Source organism: Lepidochelys olivacea, assembly GCF_965140295.1.
Source record: "Lepidochelys olivacea isolate rLepOli2 genome assembly, chromosome: 7".
Lineage (NCBI taxonomy): Eukaryota > Metazoa > Chordata > Testudines > Cheloniidae > Lepidochelys > Lepidochelys olivacea.
Window position 1 is genome coordinate 113,048,312 of NC_140417.1, and position 13,894 is coordinate 113,062,205.

At 42.5% G+C, this 13,894-nt stretch overlaps 1 protein-coding gene across 4 annotated transcripts in view; it reads right to left on the minus strand.

Moving 5' to 3' along the window:
- Positions 1-13,894, minus strand: part of ATRNL1 (attractin like 1) — a 1,099,511-nt gene that overhangs the window by 729,550 nt on the left and 356,067 nt on the right. For all 4 annotated transcript variants that reach the window (XM_084633632.1, XM_084633634.1, XM_084633633.1 and 1 more), the window contains exon 19: positions 4,857-5,075. In XM_084633632.1, coding sequence (XP_084489758.1) covers positions 4,857-5,075 — 219 coding nt within the window. The remainder of the gene's footprint in view (positions 1-4,856; positions 5,076-13,894) is intronic.

The following is a 13,894-nucleotide window of genomic DNA, read 5'->3' on the forward strand; positions in this document are numbered from 1 at the left end:
TATCGCTAATCAGTTGATTAACCAAGATTTAACTAAATCCCAGACACCAGTACTATCCATTGTGAAGAGCTCTTGGACTAGTGTGTTGGGGAAAAAAACAATCAACAAACGAACAGCTGAATACAGGTTGCTACAGGGGGGAAAGGACAAATTTTAAAAACAAGTCCAGGGCCATCCTAGTTTCCTTGAAAGGATTTGGCCCTATCATTGAAGCTGGGGCACTGAAAGCTCTAAGATACATCAGGACCACTTTAAGTGACTCCAAACCCTGTTCATCATGCCTGGTGAAAATGAGAAGCACTGAATGCACCAATGACCAAAATCATTAACTTTTGACCCCCAAAGTGCATTCTTAAGAAACCATTAGACACTAACAAGCTTGCAAACTACCACCCAATCTCTAACCTCCCTTTTCTTAGGAAAACTTATAAAAAAGTGGTTATGACCATGCAACAAAAGCATCTAATGCACTCTATTAGCATATCTGATCCCTCACAATCAGAGCTCAGCACACAGAGAAAGAGAGCCCTTTAGCAAAACTGAAAGAGGACCTCCTTATGGCTGAAGACAGAAGTGAAACCTCAATGGTCATACTGCTCAGCCAGTTTACAATCTTCAGCACAATCAATCCCTGAGTTTGCTGACCTGTGTACAAGACTCAGCAGTGTAGAAGTTATAAAAAAAAAAAAACATTAAGATAATTCATTTCATATAGATCCCAAAGAGTGCTGATGGGAAATTGTTCCTCTTTCACCAGAGCCCTCCTGTGTGGACTATCAACAAGATAAAGCCTATTCTCCCTCCTTTTCAGTACAAATAAGACCCCTGGAAGAAGCTGTGTGATTACATGGCTTACCCTGCCACCAACATTCTGACAGCACCTAATCATACATCTCTTCAGTCAATATGGCTAGTGCCATCACACAGATGACACAGTGGCTCTAGGAGAAGGTTCTGAAAGAACAACTATCAAATCAGGAAGATGGAAGTGGTACGGGTATGAAGAGTAAGGGAGCTTACCAAGACCCTCGCAGCAACCTGTCAAGAAAGCATCTGTCGAGACAGCGTGTACTGGAATCTTCTCTTCTCTTCTTCATAAAATGGCATCAACAGTGCAAGAAATGCTTCCACCACCTCTGAATTACTGGTAGACCTACATTCCTTTCCAATGAGGGCTTGTCAACTGAGATCCACACATTCATCACCTCAAAACTGGAAAACTTTAGCTCCCTCTATTTAGGCCCAATCAAAAACTACACTTGTGCAAGACCAGTCACAAAAAGCAAGTTTAATGGGAAAGGACGATCTATTGGTTAAGGATGAATTCAGCTCCTGGGTCTGCTACAGACCTCCTGAGTGACCTTGAACAAGTCAAAATTTCTGTGTCTCGGTTTGTCCACCTGGAAAATGAGAATAATATTTCTCTACTTCCAAAGGTGGTGTAAGGATACATCTATAAATACCTAGGACACAATACAGAGATGGAGGCAATGCAGGCAGAAATACCCAGCTCACTCCACTGGTTCCTGTTCACTTCTGGGTAAAATTCAAAATCCTGGTTCTAATTTTCAAGAACCTCAATCTGGCTGTTTAAGTGATTGCCTCTCCATACCAAGAAAGCAAAGTTGTCAAGGGTTACAGAAACCAAAAATATTAGGGTAAAATGTTTGTAGAATCAGAAGCACAACAATCTTAGCTACTGGGCACCAGGCTGTGGAGTACTCTACTGAAAGAGATAACAATGAGCCCCTTATGAGAATGTTTTCAGAATCCAGCATAAAACATACTCGTTTTGTATCACTCTACTCCTAATAACAGGAACTGAAGACAAAATAAAGAGAAAGAAGAGAAAAAGAGGGAATGAATTTAAGCAGTGTAGCTGTACCCTCGGTTGACAAGAGCAAAGTCCAATTAAAATCCATTTCAAAACTTCTCCTGCTTTTGTTATTTGAGTTCAGCATCTAGATGCTATGGTGACTGGTATTCATAAATAGAATAGATAAATAGATAAATTACATGGATTCTCACTTAAGAGTTAACAGGTTTGCAGAGTAGGAATTTAGCAATTTACTGTGCAACAACCAATAGCACTCTTGGCTGTGAAGCTTTGAAACCTCTTGAGTTTACAATTGCCTCCTGCTTCAGCAGATGTGCCTGTAAATTCTTATAACCAAATATCTGTGCAGTTAACTTCCTCAGTATGCATGTGCACTGCCTCTATTTTTACATGCTAGCTAACAAGTTTTTACTGTGAAGCATCAGTCTCACATTTTCATAATATTTTTAAAAGATTTTGTTCATATTTAAAAAGGTATAAGTTGTTCACTTAGGCCTAATTACATACGCAGCTTGAAATTTCAAAGTTCTGTTGTTTCTTAGGTATTTCCACCCCTCAAAATGACCCTTCTTTCCAATGGAGAAAAGTTTTGTATTTTTCATTCTTCTGAAAATCCATAATTGATCAACCAATCTTTCCTCAATTTTTCTAAAAATATGCACCTTCAGGCAGAATTTCAGCACAAAAGTTTCTAAGCATGTGAAAACAGGAAAATTGAATGGAATCTTGTTGTATTATAGAGAGTGCACCTGCTGTAGTTCATTGTGTGGCTGTTTAGAGCTAGTTTATCGTAACTCATCAGCATTAAGAATATATTAAACTTTTCCTTTGTTTAACTCTAAATTGGCTAGTGGAGGACTGGAGGAAGCTGGCCCTAATCACAGGACAGGACTCAAGAAGGAAGGTTGTTAGTCTCCTGACCTAAGGGTAAACAAGGTTTGGAACTCAGAGGCCAAAGAATTTGTATTTTGAGAAGACATAATATATACGACCCCACATACTTGTACTTTAAGTATTCTGGTCTTTGAGCAAATTATTCCAAGAACCCTGATAGAACTGAGGGTGGGGTGCCCGCAGAACCAAACTGTGACATCACAGGGCAAGATCTAGGATCGTTTCCACCCCCACCTCCTCCCGCTTCACAGTGCGTAACATTCTTCCATAACAAAAATCCTGCAGAACACCTACCACTATAATATAACCAAAGAATACGTCTATGCCTGCAAACCAACAGAGTCACCAGTATAACTGAACACAGACCGAGTGATCAGTGTAATTCAGAAGGGTCCTCATCAGGGTTGGCACTAACAATATCATAAAATGTTGAAGGACTCTCAGGTGCCAAACAAGATCTTATAGCCAAATTGTGTGCTGACAACAACTGCCATCTGCTATGTCTCCAGGAGAAATGCAGAGAGATTAACAAAGATACTCAAGATGAACTTGACCACTGAAAGATCACACAAGTAATATAGCAGCACCATTTTCATCAAACCTGATCTTGTCATCAACACAACATTTATGACTGATAAGAATTACATTGAAGTCTTGACGGTAGACACTGGTGACATTTATATCATATCTGGCTACAAACCACCATGCAAACAATTCAAGTTCACTCGCCCACATAACCTCGAACATGACAAAATGCAGGTGATGGTGTCAAATAGGGCTATAGTATAACTGATTAAAATGGTGAACTAGTTGAATTGTGGACAGATATGCACCACTTGAGCTTAATTCAAGACCACAAACTCACAAGTTCTTTCAACAGCAGCCGATGGAAATAGTGCTACAATCCTGATAAGGCATTTGGCAGCAACAACATAGTTGGTTCATATAACAAACTTAGTTTGAGTCTGATTCCACATTCACAACACTGGCCCATTGCCATACAGATCAGTGAAGCCATAATACCAAACTCAGTACCACTCTGGCTCCATTTTAATTTTAAGAAAGTGGAAAGGAAGAGCTTCACCAATGACCTTGATGCCATTGTAAGAAAGATCAAACCAACAGCACAAAATTATGACCAGTTTGTCATCGTGGTGCACACTGTCTCAAAGAAGCACTTTCCATGAGACTGCAGAACAAACTACATGCCAGGACTAACGTCTGAGTTATAAAATTGACACACAAAATACAAGTAAAAGTTTGAAGCAGACCCATTTGCTGAGGATACCATTGCAGCCAGTAAAGAACTGGTCTCTGCACTAACGGAGGAAAACAGAAGTCATAGCGGAATCTAATTGAAAGCAAGGACATGATCCACAGCAACAAGAAATCATGGATAACCATCTGGAAACTTAACAATTATCCAAGGAAGGCAGAGCAACACTATTACATTACTGCAAACCACTTTGCATACCACGTCCCAGAAAATGGCAGGACACTGAACAAATAACCCAAGGCACTGTGTAAGTGGTAAGACTACCAACAGAATTATAATTTTGGGACATAGTACACAATGACCAAATTAACCTCCAGAATTAATGTCCTCAGAAATGGTAAACCCACCAATCTAGATGACATTTGTACTGAACAAATCCAACACTTTGGACAAGCAACAAAGAACTGGTTACTCAAGTTGTTTCACACATGCTTAACCACATACAAAGTGTCCAAGATGTTGCAACGAGCACATGTTGTGACAGTCCTGAAGTTGGTGAAGGATGCAGTGGAGCCAAAGAACTTCAGATGCATATCACTATTAGGTCACCTCTACATACTATACGGGCATCTCATCTTGAACCGCCTATCGCCATTTGTTGAAAGCACCTAATCCCACAGCAAACGGACTTCCATGAGGTAAAACATGCACTGGTGTCAGCAGTAAGACCCTGTATAAATGTTAATTATGTTATTTAAAATAATTTTTGGTATTGTTTGTGTACCTATATAAATAGAAAAGCAATCAAAACCTTACATGCTGTAGCTCTCATTTGACATTAAGAGCTCATACATACTATTCAAATAAAGAAAAAAAAGTCAAAATATAAAATAAATCAGAAATTCTTACGTGGACAGTGGATGAAAGACCATTCATAATTTTTCTCTTTTGGACAAAGATTAGTGTCAAGAACCATTTCATTGGAGTGCACCCCCACAAGCTTCATTGGCCCTCTTGAAGATCCTTCCACACAATGCCCTTTTCCTGTATTACTGGGATCATTGCACCATCCACATCCAGGCTGTTCCAAACATTGCCCACAGGTCCTCAATCCAGAGCAGTTTTGAGCTGTATTATACAAAACATAATATTAATGCAATTTTTAAAAGATGTGTACTATACAAGGTTACTAGTACATTTAAAAGGGTAAATAGATTCTATTATACTCTCTTCTCAGACTCATAACTTTCCAAAAATCTTTTGGAAAGAACATTTCCATGCTTGGTCAGTAACAATGCTTTTTAAAAATTGTATTTTGGGAGGCAGCAAAATGAAGGTGATCATCAAAACAGATAATTACAAAAAAGAAAAGAAAAGAAATGCTGTACAACACCACAGCAAACTGAATACAGAAATAATCTGCACAATAAAAAACCCGCTCAAATTCTAAGTAATGATCAAGGGGCAAAAAATGCGGTGGATTAAAGAAACTGGATTCAGCAAAAATAATAAAAAGGTGCCCTTGCAGCAAGAGAAGATTTTATTTTATTTTATTTTTTAGGGTGACAGCAAGAGGCTATCCCCTACTTCATTGAACCAGACGCTCATAGAAGCCACATGAGGATTATGTAACTATGCAGCAAAAGGAAGTCTTGCAGCTATCCAAAGACAGAGAGGCAGAGGATCAATTTTCAGCTCTCTCTACCAATACTCAATAGAGCTATACACACACTTTGCTCCAGATCATGCAACCATTTACATTGATACACATGTGCGTAGACTTAAGCACGTGCATGTTTGTAGGATCAAGGTCTTGGCTGACTAGGAAAACTACAGAATCAAATTTGCAACAAATTCCGGTTATTGATCCAAATCACGAAGGGGAATGTTCAAATTGTGATCATTCAGACTCAAACCTATAAATTATTTTGAGCTTCAATTACCAAAGAACATTGAGTATTTTGGATTTTTTACTAAACACTCTGCCGACTCCTAATGATAATCTCTGAGACATACCATGAAATATTCATTTAAAAAATATTCTCAAACTACAGATCAGAATTGCATTTCATTTTAATGAAGCTCCATCTTATTGTCTCTTTTCTGTAACAGTAAGTCAGCTTTCATTTACTTGGGTACTAAAAATCAAATCTCCCTTTCTCCCCCACATTGTCATCAACTGAGTTATTCAACTGTGCTGTTACCTATAAATCTTTACCTCTAAAAAAAATTTCTACACAGCATCCTTTCATTTAATTTAAAATGAGCATGTCTCCCACAAGCAGTCTTCCTCAAATGTGGAATACCCAGTTTAGAACAAACAGAAGTTCATGTTCTGAAGTTACTGTTTTTTTGTTTTTTGTTTTTTTAAGAAAACAATACCGCAGTAGGTACATCTACACAGTAAAAACAAACCAAAACAAAAAAAAACCTGCAGCAGAGACTCTCAGAGACCACATCAACTGATTCGGCTCATGCTGTGTGGATGTTTGGCTTGGACCGGAGCCCAGGCTCCGAGACCCTCCCCCCTTGCTGGGTTTCAGAGCCTGGGCTTCAGCCTGAGCCTGAATGTCTTCATTGTTATTTTAGCCCAGCAGTGCAAGCCTCATAAGCCTTAGTCAGTTGACCCAGGCTCTGAAAACTTGCTGCTGTTCAGTTTTGTTGGGGGGGGGGGGTGCAGGCGCGTTGCTGTGTAGATTTCAGAGTAACAGCCGTGATAGTCTGTCTTTGCAAAAAGAAAAGGAGTACTTGTGGCACCTTAGAGACTAACAAATTTATTTGAGCATGAGCTTTTGTGAAGTGAGCTGAAGTGAGCTGTAGTGAAGTGAGCTTGAAGTGAGCTGTAGCTCACGAAAGCTCATGCTCAAATAAATTTGTTAGTCTCTAAGGTGCCACAAGTACTCCTTTTCTTTTTGCTGTGTAGATGTCATTAAAAATTGCTTGGAGACTTTTAGTTCACAGTCCCAGTTTGTGTTTCACCCCCGCTACAATTTATATCTTAAAAATATTAAAATGCGACAATTGCCCTCCTTCAAACCTTCTACAAATAGCTAATTGCCTTCTTTCAGGGTTACACTGAAGGATTTTAACAAAGATGTATTTATTTTTAAATTTATAAAGTGCAACTATCAAAACCTTTTAAGGGCATATACATATACAAAATAACAATTTAAAACTAAATTAACACAATGGCAAAAACTAAGAAAAGTTTCTCCAACCACAATAAACTCAACCTTTTCTTTCAAGGAAACCCTCTCAAAACTCTTCTTCAAGGAAATCAGGTGAAACCCTTTGTAAATAAATAGGCTTTACACTACACTCTGAATATGAACAAATTGGTTTTGATGAATGAACAGGGGAAAGCATAGCCCAGAGTCAAGGGCTTCCACCGCTATTTCCTTTAGTTCCCTAACTTACAAATAACCTCTTGGTTTCATTAGAAATTTTAATTCCTCCTTTTGGTCCCTTCCCTTCCCATCATGAATCTATCCTGATGGAAAAGTTACGAGGATCCTTCACAAACACATACCCATTCAACCATACATTAGGGTGTAGCAACATTATAGAATGTTCAAGTCTCATAGACTATCAGAGTTGGAAGGGACCTCAGGAGATCATCTAGTCCAACTCCCCCTTCAAAGATAGGAACCAGAATGCATACAGACAAGAACTGAGATGGGCTGTTAAAAAAAACAACAAAAAACTTAATCCTTAGGTTATTGAAAGGCAAAAAATGGAAGCTCAAATAATATATAGCATATTTCCTTGCATGCTGATTTTTAATTCTGGCCTTCAACTGAAGAGCCAGAGTAAAGAATGTATTGTTCTCTTATGGGTTAGTTTACTGATATATAAATTATGTAAGATAGTGCTCATCATTATAATCACTCTGCCATTTGTGCAAAGAGTACTTCGAAGATAAACGGATAGGTTTTGAGCATAATCTATCCTACAGAATGAAACATCTGTCCATCCATGTCTACTTATGGCTGATATAAAACTTTTGAAGAAGTGGATAAGTCTGCACCACTTATCTTAATACATGAGATGGGCCCCTGTGATGATTGTCACTTGTGGGGAGCATTGCCTAGTCGTCAGCGGATTAAGACCTTTGAAATGCAGGGTGCGAGTTGATAGGGCTGTTCCAATTCACTGGGCTCTGGCCCAGGCCCTGTCAGCGCTACCAAAGAGTCTGGCCCTCAGGAGTTCCAACCCACCACCTCATGAGCTGCTAACAGTTACCAGAACTAGAAGTTCAACTCTGACAGGAGACTCCAGTCCTGGAATCTGACTGGTGGAACTTTGCGGTCCTGACTAGTTTCCTGCTTCTATTTAAACAGGAACAGTATCCATATACCAAGGAGGGTGGACTCCTCAGCCACCCCCCATCCCTCTGGGTCCCCTAACACTTCCTCCATTTCCTTTTTAATCTCATCCCAGGTTGACCCCTGCACCTGGTATGGGCCCTGGTTCTTCCTTATCCATTTATCCAAAAAATCCTTTACCCTGGCTTGCCAGAACCCGCAACTACCATCACAAGAGTTCGCGATATCCCCTCCAAGCAGCTGCGTGGACTGTTGGGGAGGGGGACTTACAGGCTGCCACTCACCTATCCAATGTGATGCATCCGAGTCAGTCACCGGCACCAAGATATTAGGGGACTTATTCCTTCACCCACTTACTTCACCGGTCCTTTTCGCATGAACAGAGAGCAACAATACCCGAAGTCCAAATGTGCAAACAATTCAATGTTTATTGGGGTGAACTTCCAGCAAGCATGATTCCAGTTTCCTTCCTTAGTGTCCTCCTTCCCAGCTCTGACACCACAGAGCCTTACACCTGTGTCCTTGTTCCCATTCCTGCCCTTAGCCAAACATGATTCCAATTTCCTTACCCCCATTCCCTGTTCCCATTTCCCCTCCCCACACCCACTCACTTCCTGATTGACTACAGACAATATAGTAAAACTTGAGTTCTGCTTAGCTATACCTTAACCAATCATTTTCCTGAAATTTAACTAACCAATCCTAACATATTGTAACATGATTATGTAACCAATTATATCCCACCACCTTAATTAGTTTACACCCAGCAAAATTAATTATACAGCAGACAGGAACAATCACAGAACCAGACAGAGATTACACAGACAAACAATAGCAAAGTGGGAACTATAATGACAAAACAATACAGAAGTGAGGATTTCACATCCCAGCTATTGATAAGTGAGTTCTTGCCAGACAGGATGCTATCAAACTAAGTTTCCTTTTACATTTTCCAGGCACTTCCCTTTCTCTGGAGGTGACAGGCACTATCAGGACAGGATTGTATTCCTAACGGCCCAATAGCACCTTATTTCAATGTGACTAGTTTGGAATGCGAGGATGTGACCGGTCGCTTCCCAGCTTATGGCTGCCTCTGCTGTTTAGCCAAAGGCCTTAGCCTAAGAACAGGGCCTCAGACTGTCACAGTAAGAGAAGGACCTTACACTGGCAGACAGTGATTTTGATTCTTTCTTTTATACCTCTAACTAGCCAAGTGATAAGAAAACACCTAAATTCTTGGAGTACATGCCTTTACAGACAGGCCTGAATATCTATATCCTAACGAGTCTCTGGATTAAGTTTAGAAGTGTGAGCAACAAGGGTGATGTCGTGGTGGGAGTCTGCTATAGACCACCGGACCAGGGGGATGAGGTGGAGAAGGCTTTCTTCCGGCAACTCACGGAAGTTACTAGATCGCAGGCCCTGGTTCTCATGGGAGACTTCAATCACCCTGATATCTGCTGGGAGAGCAATACGGCGGTGCACAGACAATCCAGGAAGTTTTTGGAAAGTGTAGGGGACAATTTCCTGGTGCAAGTGCTGGAGGAACCAACTAGAGGCAGAGCTCTTCCTGACCTGCTGCTCAGAAACCAGGAAGAATTAGTAGGGGAAGCTAAAGTGGATGGGAACCTGGGAGGCAGTGACCATGAGATGGTTGAGTTCAGGATCCTGACACAAGGAAGAAAAGAGAGCAGCAGAATACGGACCCTGGACTTCAGAAAAGCAGACTTTGACTCCCTCAGGGAACTGATGGGCAGGATCCCCTGGGAGAATAACATGAGGGGGAAAGGAGTCCAGGAGAGCTGGCTGTATTTTAAAGAATCCTTATTGAGGTTACAGGGACAAACCATCCCGATGTGTAGAAAGAAGAGTAAATATGGCAGGCGACCAGCTTGGCTTAACAGTGAAATCCTTGCTGATCTTAAACACAAAAAAGAAGCTTACAAGAAGTGTAAGACTGGACAAATGACCAGGGAAGAGTATAAAAATATTGCTTGGGCATGCAGCAGTGAAATCAGGAAGGCCAAATCACACCTGGAGTTGCAGCTAGCAAGAGATGTTAAGAGTAACAAGAAGGGTTTCTTCAGGTATGTTAGCAACAAGAAGAAAGTCAAGGAATGTGTGGGCCCCTTACTGAATGAGGGAGGCAACCTAGTGACAGAGAATGTGGAAAAAGCTAATGTACTCAATGCTTCTTTTGCCTCTGTCTTCACGAACAAAGTCAGCTCCCAGACTACTGCACTGGGCAGCACAGCATGGGAAGGAGGTGACCAGCCCTCTGTGGAGAAAGAAGTGGTTGAGGACTATTTAGAAAAGCTGGACAAGCACAAGTCCATGGGGCTGGATGCGCTGCATCCGAGAGTGCTAAAGGAGTTGGCGGATGTGATTGCAGAGCCATTGGCCATTATCTTTGAAAACTCATGGCGATCGGGGGAAGTCCCGGACGACTGGAAAAAGGCTAATGTAGTGCCCATCTTTAAAAAGGGAAGGAGGAGGATCTGGGGAACTACAGGCCAGTCAGCCTCACCTCAGTCCCTGGAAAAATCATGGAGTAGGTCCACAAGTAATCAATTCTGAAGCACTTAGAGGAGAGGAAAGTGATCAGAAACAGTCAGCATGGATTCACCAAGGGCAAGTCATGCCTGACTAATCTAATTGCCTTCTATGATGAGATAACTGGCTCTGTGGATGAGGGGGAAAGCAGTGGACCTGTTGTTCCTTGACTTTAGCAAAGCTTTTGACATGGTCTCCCACAGTATTCTTTCCAGCAAGTTAAAGAAGTATGGGCTGGATGAATGGACTATAAAGTGGACAGAAAGTTGGCTAGATTGTCGGGCTCAACGGGTAGTGATCAATGGCTCCATGTCTAGCTGGCAGCTGGTATCAAGTGGAGTGCCCCACGGGTCAGTCCTGGGGCCGGTTTTGTTCAATATCTTCATTAATGATCTGGAGGATGGTGTGGATTGCACCCTCAGCAAGTTTGCAGATGACACTAAACTGGGAGGAGAGGTAGATACACTAGAGGGTAGGGATAAGATACAGAGGACCCTAGACAAATTAGAGGATTGGGCCAAAAGAAATCTGATGAGGTTCAACAAGGACAAGTGCAGAGTCCTGCACTTAGGACGGAAGAATCCCATGCACCACTACAGACTAGGGACCGAATGGCTCGGCAGCAGTTCTGCAGAAAAGGACCTAGAGGTTTGTTAGCCGATGGCCAAGGATGTTTGGTGAGGTGCCAGCTATGCCCATTTATACCATCCGTGACTTTAACCACTAGGACGCACTGTCCCTTCGCGGCGGGCAGCCCGGGCTAGGCTGACGGATGCCCCAAGGTCCTAACCACCCGTGACTTTAACTGCTAGAGCTCAGAGCTCCTTCGCAGCGGGCAGTCAATACTGACTGACAGGTGCCCCAATGGCAGCACTAAGAGCCTCTCCACACCCGTGACTTTAACTGCTAGAGCTCAGAGCTCCTTCCCAGCGGGCAGCCAGGATTGACTGACAGGTGCGAAGGAGCTCTGAGCTCTAGCAGTTAAAGTCACGGGTGGTTAGGACCTTGGGGCATCTGTCAGCCTAGCCCGGGCTGCCCGCCGCGAAGGGACAGTGCGTCCTAGCGGTTAAAGTCACGGATGGTATAAACGGGCATAGCTGGCACCTCACCAAACATCCTTGGCCGTCGGCTAACAGAAATTGGCGTCACGAACAGGATTGTGATATAGGCTGCACTACAGTAACACAATGAAACCAGTCATGATAAACACCACAGAATTCCCTGAGCTAGAGAAAAGTTTGACCCAAGAGGGATGGGGAAATCCTCTGTGGAGCAAAGAACTGCTGGAGAAATATTGGGGAAAACCAGCAGAGATCTGGCAGCATTTCTGTAACTGGAGAACTGCCTGCAAGATGAAGAAAGGGAAAGGAAAAGGTGCTTGTATATGGCTGCTTACTAATATTTGGCAAGCTGCCTGTAAGGAGTATCATAGTCTGGCAATAGAATTTAATAGGCTACAACAGGAAGGGGACACACTGCGCAAGGAATGCCAGAATTTAGATACCAGAGTAAGAACACTGAATAGGGATATGGTACATCTTCAGAAAAGATTACTTCCCTTAATTGAGAAAGAAGGGATAGAACGAAGGGAAAAGCTGGAGACTAAAACACGCAGTATCAACCGGGCTAAAGTTGAGACTGCTCTCTGGCTAGACCCTGAGGAATGGGATGGAGACATTTGGGATTCAGCAGATGAGTCCCCCTCCTCTGAGGAGGAAGGTCCCTCTGTAAAATTAAGACCAGCTATCACACATCACAAATCAGAAGAACATGAGGAAAATTTGAGTGGGGCAGAGCTGGATGAAGAAGGGGATGACAATTATCCATCCACCTCTTCAAAAACAAAGAAGGGAGGTAAAAAGGGAAAAGGGAGTAAAGCTCCAACACACTTTACCAAAATTACCACCCGCCAATATACTCCCATGGAGTTAAAAACAATCCAGGGAGATTTTGCTAAAAAGCCTGAGGAAGGTATAATAGAGTGGCTGGTCCGCCTCTGGGACACTGGGGGTGGATATATACGCCTGACAGCCCAAGAAACTGAGCGCCTTAACTTAGGTGCAGGAATATTCCTGGAACATTCAGAGGGGAACACCCCTAAAACACTTTGGTCTCTGGCTTGTCAATGGGCAAGAGGAATTTACCCAGCAGACCGAGATGAACCCCCAGTAATGCACTGGACCAACATAGATGAGGTAAAAACAGCTCTATTAACTGTGACTGTTATTAGCATGCTTGGCCAAAACCCTCAAGAGTTAGCCTATGAAAGCCCATGGGAGGGTCAGGTAGATGTAGATGATCTCAGACCCCTGCTTAAGGGAGTTCCGAGTAACCACAGGGCTATGGCACTGTCCCTTAGATCAGAAGCTGCAGCACATAACAGTACCTTTCGGGTACTGCTAAACCTTCTGGTGTCATACTTTAGAGAATTCGGAGACATCAGAGCACTGACAGGCAAAGCTAAGATGCGTTCCCTTCAGGGAAACAAGGGGGCACCATCTAAAGGACATAAAAACAAGCGAGAGCCAACCCAGGAGGAAAAGGAGCTTAGAGCCAAGTTGTGGAGACAATGTCTGGCTTTAGGTTATCCCAGAGATGTGATAAATGGACTGCCCACAGAGCGGCTAAAATTATTCACCACCTTTAAAAGAGCTCACTGGGAGACAACTAATGCTACTCCCAGTGCACCTCTGCAGCTCTCTCCTCTTTCCCCACCTGCAGACACCCGGTATACTCCATTGCTGCGGCAACTGCAAGAGTTACCAGAGCAGGGAAACTAGCTTGCGGGGGTCAATCTCCTCTCCTAATAAACCAGCTTAAATCCAAAGAGGAGAAAACAACAGCAAAAGACCCCCGGATACATGTTACTGTAAATGACAAACACATTATTCCTTTCTTAATGGACACAGGGGCTCAAAGGTCCATGATTAAGCGAGAAAGTTTTCAGGGCTCGCCACCTACTGGCAGAAAGCAGGTACTTGTTACAGGGGTAAATGGCAGTACCATAACTTACCCATTAGTTAAGATAAAACTGGATATCCCCTTGCAATCCCACCATCAGCCCCGAAA